General features: G+C 41.6%; 1 protein-coding gene across 4 annotated transcripts in view; it reads right to left on the bottom strand.

The window, feature by feature from the left end:
- Positions 1–13,822, bottom strand: part of PCSK5 (proprotein convertase subtilisin/kexin type 5) — a 300,518-nt gene extending 286,696 nt beyond the window's left edge. For all 4 annotated transcript variants that reach the window (XM_050944093.1, XM_050944095.1, XM_050944094.1 and 1 more), the window contains exon 1: positions 13,121–13,822. In XM_050944093.1, the coding sequence (XP_050800050.1) occupies positions 13,121–13,318 (198 nt within the window). In that variant the 5' untranslated portion in view covers positions 13,319–13,822. The remainder of the gene's footprint in view (positions 1–13,120) is intronic.
- Between the last annotated feature and the right edge of the window lie 1,425 nt (positions 13,823–15,247).

Here is a 15,247-nt window from a genome sequence, read left to right as displayed (position 1 = left end):
TTGTAAGGCTGATGCTCAGATCTCTGCACTCACGCCCCTTTTCACTTCCATCTGGTAGCAATCTTTAAAGCCCTGAATGGATTGGGACCTCGCTATTCGAGGGACCACAGCTCACTCTATAACCTTTCACCCTGTGTTGTTGGTGGCAGGCCATTCTCAGTTTAAGGCCCTGCCTTTAGAATTCATTCTTCCTGGTTGGCCCACTAGAGACCAACTTGCTTTGAGGAACTTCAGATAATTTTTTTAGGGCAGCATTTGGTTGACTTTTTGGTTTTGGCTTAGTTTATTTTGCCTATTAATTTAGGCTACTCTAAGTTTAATATTTGGGGCATACCTACTACCTTTGTGAGTAAAAATTTTTCATGTAAGGATTTGCAGGATCAGGTGACAGGTAGTGCAGCCATGTGCTATGGGTAGCAGATATAATTTCTGCGGGTTTTTAGTTTTGTTTTGTTCGTGTATTGTTTGTACTTAAAGCTGGTTGTCATATCAATAGGCACAAGAAATTCCAGCAATGTTAATAAATAGAATGTTCTTTGCTTCTTGTTATCCAGAAGTGAAGGCTATCTGCTACTTTTAATTAAGTTAAACAGCCAAAAATGTAGGCCACCGTCAGAGTCTAGTCTCAAATTTCTAGCACACAGCATACAGATATCAACAATGCCCTCACTTCCCAATGAACACTCATACCTCCACAAATGCAGCGCCTTTTTTTTTTTTTCACAATTTGAATAAGAATGCATGTACAAATGTAGCAACCGATTTAATCATGAGTTCTAGCAATGTATCTAAGATTTGTATTTTGGCTCTGGAGAACAAACATGAGCAAGGCCTATTTGCTTTTGGCAAAAAAGAGCAAAGTTCAAGGTTGCTTTTACTTAACCAAAAATGAGACAAACCTAATGACTCCATAACAGATGCTTTTTTTGTCTAGTAACATTTGACAGTACGCTAGACTGCTGATAGGAAACCAAATTTTCCTAATTGTTTACCACAGATGAAACATATAGTGAATGTGGTACAATCCTGGGAGGGGTAACACTCTGGTTCCTGTTTTAAGAGACAAATTCTGCCCCAGTTATGCACGGAAACAAGTCCTAATGTCTTCATGTGGAGTTATCTATGCACACGAGGCCAGAATTTGAACCTCAATGTTTTCAGATCTCCTGTTAGAAAACTGAACTTTCCCAATTTCTCAGGTTGATAGTTATCTCAGCTTGACATTCAACATTACTGACATGACACATGATTCAGTGTGGCATGTCACAGAAGGATTTTGCCCTAAAATGTAGGATACTTGTTATCTGAAAGTCTCCAAACAAATAAGAAACATTCCATTAACTTACATAGTGGAAAAATATATGAAAAGATGCAGGCAACATGAAAAGGCTCATGAGCTGTTCAAAAGTGTGCACCTGCCGTTGAATGATGAGCCTTCTCTTTCTATAACCTAATGATTCTAAGATCCAGTTCTTCAAAGATGTGGACACATGAGTAACTTTACACTCATGAGTAGTCCTACTCATGAGCATAACTTCTTTTACAGGCAGATGTTTGCAGGATCAGAGCCATAGTCAATGGCTGCAGTTTTTTCTAGATGTCCTTTTCAAATGCAAAATATAATATCATGCATACAACTATTTAGGAAATACGTTTTCATGTAGTAGCATAGGTTAAATTTGGGTCAGTGGTATGTTCATGAAAGATATCAGAGCTTGCTGTTACAACTACTATTAATTTTGTTGAGCATTTCTATAACACTTTTCATCTTCACATCATGTTAGTAATGTCAACCAATTAATCCTCACACTAGTGAGGATTGAAGCACAATGGAAATCCAATCCTGAATCAGGTCTCTGGGCGCTACAGTAATATAAATAATTATAACAACGTATGTCTAATTAACAGTAATTCTGGCTTTGTGAAGACATGTTTCTGTGTGTCTCAGGTCTTACAGCATTGGGTATAGAAACTCTGGTTCATATGTATATGATTCTGTTTTGTACACTATGCACTATTGCTCAGGTTCCACATTTTCCACACAGACCTGTTTTTTTCAGTGGCTACAGTAGTTAACCTTGCTGTCCAGGCTGTTCTATCTGAGATACATGCTGATCCAGTTACAAAGCAATTCACAATAGTTAATTTCCTCGAGTTCAATAGCAAAAGCTATCTTTTTTTAAAGTCTTATGATCAAGAGTTTCAAATATAACGTAAGTTTGAGGTAGTGCTGCTCTAGATAGGAAATCTGCTTTGTATATTTCTGATCCTTTTCTACAGTGTAACTTCAAATTATATTCCTTCTATCAATCTACATTGAAGGCATTTGGGGTAATAGAAAAGGTTTATGAAAGCTGTTTTCTGGAGGCTTATGGTCTGCATCATCATCACTGATCACATCTCCACCATGCAGGTACTGAATGAATTTCTCCCATGAAAATATTGTAATAAGACACTTCTTTTCACTCTCTGCATACTGTTGCTTTGTGAGCAAAAGCTACTTAGTAAGGCTGCACCTAGTTCCTTTTCATTTGCATTGCACTGAATTGGAGCACTCCCATTCACATCTTTGCAGTTAAGTATTGGGTACTCGCTGACAACTTCTTTTACATGTTTAATTGCTTTGTCATTCCCAGACAGGACCCTTGTCTGTTACTTATACACATCAGAGGGGTGGGGTAGAAAGGTATTCACAAATTCCATAAAGTGTTGTATTGCTTGACATTTTTTCTCTTGGGTATTCCTAGAATTTCTCAGGAGTTAGAGGTACAGCTTCAGTTATGAGCAGATGCCCTATCTAGAGAACAGCCAAAGTCCTAATTTCATTTTCAGTTTGAGACTTTTTTTTCACTCTGAGCTGTGCTTTTAACAGTGCTGGTAATTTTGCTCCATTGACTTTGGGTCCACCTCAAATAGTACTTTCCTAGCAGGCAACCAAGTACATGAAACAGATCCCCATTTTCAGACATTATTTTTTTGTATGTGGGAGCTATCATCTTTGGATACAGTGTCCATTTTTATTGATTCATGCTGAGCCTTCTGCCACGGTCACTAAGAGGAATGGCTCCTTCGCCCCTTTCACTTCTTGAAAGTTTAAATCATAATTAATTCTTATAAATGTAGCTCAGGGTACATTTACCTAAGTCAGGGGTCCGCAAACTACAGCTCGTGGACCAAGCTGTTTTAAGCTGGCTTGCGAGTTCCCGCTGAGGAGCGTAGTCTGGGACTTGCCCCGCTCTGGAGAGCCAGGTGGGGGACAGCATCACATGGCTTGGCCCCACTCTGGCGCTCCTGCCAGGGTGCGGCAGCATGGTCCAGGTCCGGGGCGCAGGGTTGGGAGCCACACCACACAGCTCCTGGAAGCAGCTGCATGGCCCCACTCCAGCGCTCTAGCAGGGTTGGGGGTGCTCCACGCGTAGGAGCCAGAGAGGGGACATGCCACTGCTTCCAGGAGCCACTTGAGCCTGCACCCCTGAGCCTCTCCCCAAGTCCCAACCCCCTGCCCCAGCCCTGATCCCCCTCCCGCCCTCCGAACCCCTCAATTCCAGCATGGAGCACTCTCTTGCACCCCAAACCTCTCATCCCCAGCTCCACCCCAGAGCTCTCACCCCCTCCAACACCCCAACCCCAATTTTGTGAGCATTCATGGCCCGCAATACAATTTCTATTCCCCGGTATGGCCCTCAGGCCAAAAAGTTTTCCCACCCTTATCTAAGGGCTTCATATTAGAATCATCATATAATGGTATCTTGACTCCACTATACCGTAAAGCCAGATTCCTCTCGTCTTATTTACAACAATCTATGTAGATTAATAATTTGCACGTGGACCCACAGCACATTTGGCACATGATTTTGTTACCCACCTCCTTCCCAGTGCTCACATTCACATTGCTGTTTTACTTTAGCCTTAACTGCCCCTACACGATATCTAATGCTGAATATGGATTCATCAGATATGCTCTCCTCTTTGTATTCTGCCATATGTGTCTTATTTTGCTGCTTTTGCTGCCTGCAAGCTTTTCAAAAATATGTTTTGTCTTTTATTTTCTACAGATGTCTTCAGAAGATGGACACTTCTTGCTGGCCCCAGAATGCCTGCTAGCACAATAGCAGCAGCAGACAGTCTGCATGTTGTGCTCACTCTGTATTGTTGCAGTTGTTTATAATTCTCGGCCTTTCTTCCTTGTTCAGTTGAGTTTTTTCCCTATAAAGTTTACCTCAGTATCGCCTGTATTTAATTCTGTCGGCTGCATCTGTGCAATTTCACTATTCTGTACATAGCTCATAACATATCTAGTTTAAGATCTTTTAACATCTTAGCTCTGGTACCTGTATCTGTGACGCCCAGGCTATAGAAGCTTATTTATGCAAAGTCCCAAATTCTCTTGTGGCTGTGCCCTGTCTCAGTTTCGTGACCTATTGAACTGAAATCTAAGTGTCCTGTCTTCTGTATTAAATCTTTAAATATAACAGTCCTGAGTGGCTGAAAATGCTTCTACAGAACTTCAGGGGGCTATCATCCTGCTTTTCTGCATCAGTCAGTGTGAGACGCTGGGAACTCAGGCAGCAGTCTTTTTCTCTCACTCACTGAAAAGAAGCTATCCTTATTTCAAGGTCCTTCTTTTCTAGTTCAGCTGCAATTTTTTTGTAATCTTCTAACTTAAGAAAACTATCAAGTTAACAGCAATCTCCCTTTTACCCATAGGCAATAGGACCAGCAAGTTGCTAACAGCCATTCTACTCAATCTTTCTGAACAATCAGTCCTTCTTCTTTCAACAACAGCTTCTCTGTGCCTTTGCTAGATCTTCAGGTTTGAATTTGATTAATATTTATTCACTATTTATGTGATTTACTGGTCTAAAAGCACTAAAATCCCACATAACACTCCCGACCCTGTGGTTCAACTGAGACTTTTCAAATAAAATCTTTACGAAGCACAGTCATAACATAATACTGTAATCTGCAATGGCCACAGGTTGGCTTCTCATATTAGAGCTTAGTACACTATCCTTGTAACACTGAGTGTCCTTATTGCCTTGCTCAAGGCAGAATACTGGGGAAGAGGTAGCCTGTTGCCTCCAGAGGATGACGGGAAGGTGAGGGTAGGTCACTAGGCGCCTTTCCCCAGATAAAATCAGTGGACGGGAATGGATGACCTGTTGGGACAATCAAGGTGTGAAGGGAGGAGTTGTGGGGATGGGGAGGGTACCCATATACTCATCCCTTCCCTTGAATCAAGGAAAGGAGCAAAGAGTCTTCACCTCCACTCCACTTTAGGATGGAGGCAACAGGTTATTTTTTATTCCATTTCTCTTCTCCACAGAAAGGAGCTCTTCACCCCTTCCCTCTTCTCTCTCCCACTCTTCTTGCACAATTAGGAAGAGGTAGAGTGTCCTGCCTGAGCTAGGAGCAGTGCTCCAGGCTCAGGGCTGCTGCTGGCAGCAGCGGACAGGAACTGGCAAAACAATATGAACACAAACAATATGAAACAAAAGGTTCACTGCCCATTCCTTACTTTGAAGCCACAATATTTGAAATTAGAGGAAACTCATGCACACATCCCTAATTATCAGCTCCCTTTTTATACAATGAGAAGTGGAGGAAGACTGGGTTAACTTATTTTCCCAAGACCATGGAAGGCATTAGCGTCAGAGCCAGAATTAGAGAGGCTGGCTTTTAAACCTTTTCTCAGGTCATGTCTCACTAAACTAGCATCCCTTTCTGCAAAGTATTGAGAACATGTGAGCACTAAACCACAAATGTACTTCCAGTGAGAAGCTGTACTTCAGGAAACAAGGAAAACTATGGGAACTAAGATGACATATCAGTATACTATAATTTTCAAGGCTGTATCAAAAACAAGCTTCCTTTTCTCTCACTGAATAGTGATAAGCTGTTTTACATCAATGGAGTTACAACATATCTGTCACTTGGACAAAGTCAAAGTAGGTGAGGTAGAATCTTTGATTGGACCGATCTCTATTGGTCGAAGGTCCAAAAGAGACATTACCTCACCTACCTTGTCCATCTCTTATCCTGTGACCAACATGGCTATATCAACACTGCAGACAATTGGACAAAGTGCAAAACACACTACATGATTTTAATAAATCGTTCAACAGCTTCTATCTGTAGACAGCCAATGTAAGGTGGAATTATTCCAAGAGTTAGCAATAGATACTCAGCTCAGTGCTAGAGCTCTGTAACCCTGCAACTATTTGAGGGTCTGGTTCAATCACAGTGTAACCTAAAGCAACCCCTAGAATGCTCTACATTATACCAACTTGTAACAGCCTCCCCAGTGCATTCCATCCCCATTCTTGGCACAGTTGAGAGGGAATGGTGTAGAGACAGCTTTATGCCAGCCAGAGATTCCCACACAACAAAGGAATCACCAACTGCCCATTTAGAGTGGGCCAGAATCCCCCATTCTTAAGACCACAAACAAAAATGTCATCACTACAAATCAAAATTCAGGATATGATGTCATCACTTAAGATACTTCTGTCATACAAAAGCCCAAACTAACAAACTAAGCTTTGGGACTGTCACTTACACTGGCTTTACACTAAGGTAACTCTGTTGGCTTTAATGGAGTTATTATTGATTTACACTAGGCCTACTGTCAATAATCAAGCACTATGGCCCTGATCCAGCTCCAATTAAAGTAGATGGAAACACTCCCACTGATTTAAGCATAGGCAAGATCAGGTCCAACAGTGTGAATTAATATGCTCAAAATCTACAGCACTACCTACAGTTATCAAAATGAGCCTTCATCGGTAAGACGTTCTTACCAAAACAAAAAACTTAGTGAACAATTTTTTTTGTGGCTAACCATAAGCAAGGCTTGAAAAATCCATTTACCCACTTGTCAGAACCAATAAGGGGACCTACATCATCAATTTCTGCAGAATTTTGGCATTCCTTTTAAAAACAAAAATTTCTACCCCTTATGTTTAGGAACCAGAGAGGTAGCCGTGTTAGTCTGGATCTGTAAAAGCAGCAAAGAGTCCTGTGGCACCTTATAGACTCACAGAGGTTTTGGAGCATGAGCTTTCATGGGTGAATACATGCATCTGACAAAGTGGGTATTCACCCATGAAAGCTCATGCTCCAAAACCTCTGTGAGTCTATAAGGTGCCACAGGACTCTTTGCTATGTTTAGGAAGACAGTCTTCCAAATACAAATCAAATGTTCTGTAGTGTCACCTTACTGACACCTCAGCTGCTGCTCACTGCTTTCCCAAGCCAGAGAAGAATGAAATTAGTAACATTCTGGTTAGTTTCACTGTAGCTATGCAAATAACTATGGGTGACAGTACAATTGTCAAAACTCATGTCAATTTCATGCTTGTAAAGGTAAGAAAAAAATATCACTAACAGCACAGGCAGTAAACTGGAGTTATTAACAGGAAAGAAGGACGAAAAAATGGAGCCTAGGAAAGAGGTTGCTTAGGAAAAACCTCTTCCTCTCCCACCTTATGTCTGCCAGGAGGCCTTGCAGTGAGATAAGTGACAGAAAACTCCTTCTTCCTTCGGTGAAGTAAAGAAGACTGGAGCTTCAAGTTAATCAACTACCTACTACTCAGAGTCTGAAATAAAAGATGAAACCCCTAAGCAAGGTTCACAGACAGCACACTGGTCGAAATCTCTCCATCCTCCATCTGACCAGGAACTGGGAGTAGCAGGGAGCTGGGCTTCCCTCCAATATTTTGCCTCTGAACCTCAGTGGCCCCTCCCTCATCCATCTATCACATCTACCCCTGACTAATTGATCTGGTCATCTGGTGTATGATTAGTTTTTCTAGCCATGGCCAGGATTAAGACACCAGTTGGACAATGAAAATAAGCAGATATTTCAAGGACCACTTGTTATATTCTACTACCAATCACCCAAACAAAGCAAAAGACACAATGGCTAACTTCAATGCACCCCCAAGGAAGCATTAAATCACAAAAAATCAACAACCCATAAAACATATGTCCTACAGCCCTTTCCAGTGTATTGTCTGAACTTCATTTCACAACCCCCTGCCCCAGGGTTCATCTCCACTGATCATCTCTTTTCTCAAGTCAACATTGAGTATCACTTCTCTGCAGATAAAATCCAAAACTTATACCACCTTTCCTCTTTTATCTCTAAATTAACTTGCAGCCTGCCTAAATCTCATCCTCTGGTTTGCCTTTTCTCATAACTTATTTCATCTCCACACTTTCAAAATGGATAGATCAACCGGTAACAAAAGCACCCTGAAGCAAATCCCCACATCTCTACTGCTCCCCTCAGTTCAACTCAGTAAATTGACAATATTGTCAGGATTTTCCTGGTTTGCAAATCTGCCCACAAAAACCTCTGAAACACAGTCCATATTAGACATCAGTTCTTACATATGACCTTATTGTGTCTTATCTAGACTCTTGTAATTCTTCTGTTCCTTTGGGTAAAATGCCTGTTGAAGTAAATTGCAAGACTAACATTGATTTTAAAGAGCCAAGATTTAGCCTTCTGTACATTCTTTCTAAAGCCCAACTCTCAAATCTTCAATTACCCCAAAATGCAGCTCCTTGTCCCTTTACTTCTGTCTGGAGGTGGTAATATCCCATATTCAGAACCCTTTAATGGTTTCTTGTCCATTTCAGATTGTTTATGGATCTGTTCTTTCATAAGATTTGCAATGAGCAACTTCGAGCCAAAATAAACATAGCACCGCTCCTACTGACCCAATCAGAAGAAGACTCTCTTTCAGCTCACTTTATAGTAACACTGTCTACAAAACCAAACTCCTAACTATCTTGGCTGCCATAATATACAGGTTGCACACGCAGCAAGTTCTGCCACTGGAAAAGGAATCTGCTAACTGGTTACTTTAAGTATCTTAATAGTGTAACCAGATATCAGACCACAATACTTCTCACAATCCTTTTGTATTTATCTTGTCCCGTTCTTCTGTCTATTCCCTGTATCCTATACTATCAGATTTCTTTCAGCCACTTCCCATTGGCTCTCCCCAATAAATAGTAGATTCTCATCCCTTGCTGGCCTTGCCATAGATGTTTCTCCCTCCCTTTCCATGCTTTTTTTTGGTTGGATTGATTCCTTCATTCTTCAAATCCACGTTAACAACCCTCACTTCTCCCTTGCCTGTGACTTCTAAATCTTCCTAATAAAAAGACAGCCAAATCCTATTCCTTGGACTTCCCAATTTTTCTTTCCTTAATCATTATCCTTAAAACTTAACCCTCAAATCTCTCTTCACCCGTGCTCTATAAAATCGACATATGCTACCTACAAGATAACCTGTATGCTTTGTTTCACATGTAGAGATTACATACATTCTGTTATACTTTTCAAGAATGGTGCCATAATTCTTTTGAATTGTATTAGGTACACTCTGAATCGCATAGTTCTGTGCTATCCAGAAGGTAACAAGAGATGTAGAATCAAAGTCATACACCTGTAGACTCAGGGATCTGGGAACCTGATGAAAATGGTACTAAATTTTCAGAGCAGGAGTGGGGTATGGAATAGAACAGAACAGATTACTCACATGAATGCCCGGGGACACTCTAATGAACATTCTGATGCAAAAAAACCATTTGGAGAACATTTTGCTAGGAGTAACCAGAAACTCAAAAGGGCCAGACCTAAAGAGAACTTCACACAGCCATGAAACTCTTCTTGCACACCACTCTTCAGAACACATAAATATGTAATAAATCATGCTCTGGGATCTCTATTTGATAGAGCAAAATGACATCTAGTAGCCAAAACATGAATGTTTTAGCTTGGTAGCAAGCAGAATGAGACTAGGAATCAACTACCAGACCTGTGTTCATGCTATCACTAATGCTCACTTGTTCCCTCAAATACACTTTCCCCAGTTAATATATTCCTATATTCTTCCTTTTATTTGCATACTTCATATCTGCATACCTAAATAATACTTAAATGAAGGGAATTGGCATTATGCACTCCTTTGATTTGTAGATCTATTCATGCATTTTCCAATTGTCCATTATTTATATGCTCTGTATTTTGTCCCTTCCCTATCTGCACACCTGATCAGCAATGTATGTATTATTAACATAAGGCTATAGGTGTACACATGACACTTTACAGACATATAAGAAGACAAAAGCTACAAAAGCTTTCCTTATTTATTCAATGGAAGTTTTGGGTGTGCAAGTAATACAGGATCCGGCCCTAATTTACTGGCATGGCAAATAAGACAAAGGGCAGAAGAGAATCCTTCTCCAGACATCTTACTATATTGCCTGTTTCTGTACTTGAACAATATGGTAATGCTCAAATTACTAAGGCCCAAATGTGAAGATACAAAAAAGAAGAAAAGATCCAGAATAAGGGACACAAAAACAATAGAGCAGGAAGCCATAATTTTGGATTCACTTATTTTATATAAATGGCAATTTGGAGCCAAATTTTCCAAAGAGTAGGTGCAATTTGCACATATCTATTTGCCCCCGTAATTTTGTGCCCCTAAATAGGATTATTTGTGCCTCTAATTACCTGACTGTGGAAACAAAAAGGGAAGCTGGGACTCAGCCCTTTTGAAAATTTAATTATTTGTATTTCACATTTTATATAATTTCAGTGTTGTGTTCCAGATTTTTTGATGTAAATAATTAATAATAAATGTGCACTGTTCCAGATTAAGTTATAAAATGAAGGTTGTCTCTCTTAACAAGGAACAACTGAGAGGTATGTTTGAAACTCTCAGTACAATGATACAGTATGTGTGAACTGATTTTATTATACTAACAATTGGGTGAGTGTTACTGTCCTTTGATCTGATGGGGTGAAAAAGATCTGAAGTGCAGCTCTATTTTTGTGAATTTCTTGCATGAGATGAAGAGGTCTTCAGTATACATTAAATCTTGTGTTCTAAACTTTTAATTGGTGTCATTAAAAGTGCACCCAGAAAAACTGCTTACAAAACAATATTGTTTATTTTTAAGCACTCAGTTTGTGATGCATTGGATAACAACTCACACTTTATAAAGCTAAATACCAAGAAATGTGTGATATACTATGGCTGGGGGTACATCAGAAAAAGAGTATCTTAACTCTTTTTTCTCACTGTAGTATCTGTGCAGCAGCAGAGTATTTTCTAAATGTGACTGGATCCAGCAAGAACCAGATGTTTCCTCACTCCAAGTGTCTGGATCCAATAATTTTCTCATGGTCTGTTTTTGGATCCAGACAGTTCCAGGTGTTTTCTAACTAAACATCTGTGGATTCAACAGAGTCCCCATGTTTTCTAACTGACTGGGCATAGATCAAGGAAGATTTGTACGATTTTGTGTTAAATTTGCTTGGATTCAAGATTTTACTTCTCTCCTTTTCCAATTTTAATTTTATTATGCACTGGAGAAAGGAGGAAGTAATTTTATTGTGTATATATAGATACACACACACTCAGTTTAGGAAATCAGTGTTTCCCCCCAATATAGGCCGTTCATTGACAGGGTTGCTTCTCTTTACAGCGATATGTAAAATCTAGATCTCTGAGCACAAGTAAGTCCCGCCGGATTCCGTACATCAGCCCTCGAATGCCCTCAGTATTTCCCCCTGTCCATGCACAACCTGGTTTTTAACAGGACTAGTCTGGTTTATTTTTCTCTCTCCAAGATGCCTGCTACAAATCGTAGCGGCAGCAAGACGACATGCAGGCATCTAGGGGCACAAAGGGCGACCCTTTTGCCACCTCCTCCTCCTTCCTCGTAACCTGTCCCTCCGGAAGGTGTCCAAAATGGGGGCTAGAAATTCCCCTCACTCCCACCTTGGCAATAACAGCAGCTGTGTCCTCCTAGCCCCGTGGGACACACAATCTGCTTGTTCAGAGTGATCTGATTTTCAGGGACTGAGCTCAAAGTTCATAATCTGAAACGGCACAAATGGACTGAGGAGCTTGGAGGTGGGGAAAGCTGTGGGAGGGCTAGATGCTCTGATATCTTAGACAGAGCGGATACTCCTTGCCTCCAAGCGATCTCCTCCCCCACCTTCTTCACAAACACGTCCCTAGCGGCAGCAGGCTCCGGTCCGCAGCAGAGCCACTTCCACCCAGCGTCAGCAGGACAAGGGTAATTCCTTAGATGCATTTAATTTCCGTGACAAACGTGTTCCCCTGAACTGCCCCCCCACCACCACCACCAGTACAGCTTGCGGGGGCGGGCAGGATTCTAAACTTAGCCGGAAATTTACCTGGCTGGACGAGCGCGGATTTTGGCTTTATCGCTGTGTCCATGTTACCATCAGTTCACCCCCATGAACTGGTCTTTATTCTGCATTCATAACAATCACAAATAACCGGGGCAACTTTTCTAAGCACCGATTTCCACTGCATTTTAAAACTCCAGCCCCCGTTCCTTTACCTGGCTGGATCACTCCTAGACAGTAATCTCTCCCAACCCTCCTAAGCCCTAGGACAAAGACGAGGAATCGGGGAGTGGGGAGCTGGGTGTTTGTTTTCCCCTCCCCTCTCAAGCCTGCTGCTAGAGCCACTGTCTGACCGCAGGAAGTTTCAAACGTCTCCTGGCTGGGTGTTTTGCACGCTCCCACCTCGTGAGCAGCTGTCTGAGAAATGCCCACGGAGCTGCACAGAGAACATCCCCCGCCTCACTCGCACAATCCTTCCCCGAAAGTGTCTGCAGAGAGAAACTTCTGTCTCCCGCAGTTGTTGTGCATTGCACACTCGCGTCATCCCCCAGAGCACTGGCACCCGGGACACACACATACAATTAAAACATGCGTGTTACACCTGGCCTATGCACGCAGCCACACAAAACAAACACAAGGGGAGAAACAGCCCCCTGCCACCACAATCCACCGGCAGGATTCAGCCACAAACAGATCCCTGCTGACTTGAATAGGACTCCCCATATACTCTGCACTCGGGGAACGGCTCCGAGGAATCTGGCGTGAAGGGCAAACTTCTGTCTGCCCCTTCCATTGCCCTGCGCTCCCTTGCTTAACTTTTTGTGCCTGCCCAGACTGAACAGCAACAGCAGCAGATCTGGGAGAAGGTCCTGCCTGCGGCATCTGCAACGTTACCATCTGTTAGAAAGTAGTGGATGTAGTTTGAAGGAGGGTTACCTGTCCTATATTGACGTATCCGTATTTGCTAGCTATCCTGCTGGCTTCCTGATGCCCCCCAGTTATCCTCACAGCCCAGTGGTTGGTGTACATTCGAGTCCTGCAGGCGGGTAGCAGGAACCCCAGCAAGAGGGTGAGCAGGCAGAGACGGTCCCCTCCTCCTCCGCCTCTCCAGCAGCAGCGACTCTTCCAGCCCATCTTCTCCTCCTGTGCAAACAAGCCCCACGAAACTTCTCCTTCCTTCTTCCCCGGCTCCTCTCTCACCTCCAGGCGACACCACCAGCAGCAGCAAGTCTTCCAAAGTTACCCCGAAGAGGCAACTAGAAATAGCTTAGAATATTGCATTGAACTTTCTTTGGGTTTAAATTATTAGAGATTATGTATAATTATCATCAGCAACTGTTGTTATTATTAATCGCCCTCCAGGGATTAAGTAACTTGCTAGGAAAGCTCCTCTCACAGTTTCTGAGCTTCAGGCTTCTCCCTCTTTCCCCTGCTACATGGAAAGTCTTCTCTCTGTAGGGAGGGAGGTGTCCTTTGCTTTTCCTTCTTTCTCAGATTTCCCCCCTCTACTTATCTGCTCTCTCTTTCTTTATTTTCTTCTTCTCCTTCTCTTTCTCCCTCCCTCCCCTTGCCCAGAGTACAGCAGCAGCAGCAGCAGCAGGCAGTGTTGAGTGTTGGCAGCTGAGCTTCTCAGTTCAGTCAGCCTGTGTAACCTCCCTCCCTCCCTCGGAGTAGTGAGTGCGGAGTGTGAGTGGAAATGGCAGCAGCGCCTTCCCTGCATAAGTCACTGTGCACCCCCCTTCTCTCCTCCAGTTCCCTCCCGGCTGATACCAGGAGCCAGCCCGGTCCTAGCGCCTTCCTTTACCCATTACAAATACAAAAACCTTAAACAAACCGCGCGAGGTGATCCCACAACTGAAAACAAACAGCCAACAACGATGGGGATTTGATTCAATTCATTATTTATTTCAGTGCACAGAACCTCGTAACGTACATGGTATCATCACCAGGCATGCAACCACATCCTACCGATCCAGTAGACGTGCACAGACATGCTAAACCCAGCTCCAGAACCATGCATCAGAAGTTTATAGTGTACATTTTTATACATTGCAATAATAATAAAAGAAAGTCAGCTCAACACCAGCACAGAAAAACAGACACCTAGAATTGCACATAAAAAACCTGTCACCTGAATAAAATCCACCCTCTCATTTCTTTATCATCCAGGATAAAACATTTCAAATACCTGTCAGTTACGTATAAACATAATTCTTTTCAATTATAAGTTCTTTGGGTCAGGAGTTGTCACTAGATATATGTTTGTACAATGCCTAGCACAATGAGGACCCAACCTGACTGAAATGGAGATGTTATTGCAATATAAAATGTTAGACATAACTAAAAAAATAGCTCTAATTATGCCACACCTCATAATACCCCATTAGGGATGAGTTGCAGGATTGTCTTTGTAGTCTTTGACATATTAATTAACTTGAAAATATTATTGCATAATAACACTGACAAATAAAAATCCACACACATAAACTATATTTTAAAACATGATAGTATAAATATTAGATATTTTATGTAGGAGCACTGGATACTGTGGCAACAGATGCTTTTGAAATGTATATAATAAATATGTAATGTCTTTGAAGAATATCTAAGAATATCTAATATTGCATTATATCATCACCAATTATACAAAGAGGCTTAGTCTTAGAGAAAGATAGGGTAGTGGTCTGAGCCTAGAACTGTGTATGAGGACCCAATGACTTCTAATGGTAGCTCTTAATAAGTATATGAATAGTAATGTTGTCTTCAATGGGATTACTCACATGCTTTAAATTAAGCATATGCTAAAGTGTTTTCCCTGAAGCAAATCCTCATATTTGCTACCAGCCAATGATAGCTCCCTTGTTGTGACCTTGAACAAGTCCCTTAACTTAGCCTTGGTTTATCTGTAAAATGGGGATACATAAATCAATGTATCTACCTCCAGGGGAGTTGGGAGGATTCATTAGTGTTTGAAAAGCTATTGAAAATTAAAAACTATATATAAATTCAAAGTATTATTTTTTATCAGAGACCCTAAAGAACATTACAGAAACAGGCATTAAT

This window comes from Gopherus flavomarginatus, chromosome 3 (assembly GCF_025201925.1).
Source record: "Gopherus flavomarginatus isolate rGopFla2 chromosome 3, rGopFla2.mat.asm, whole genome shotgun sequence".
NCBI lineage: Eukaryota > Metazoa > Chordata > Testudines > Testudinidae > Gopherus > Gopherus flavomarginatus.
The sequence above is the reverse complement of the archived record's forward strand: the minus strand, read 5'-3'. Positions and strand labels throughout refer to the sequence as shown.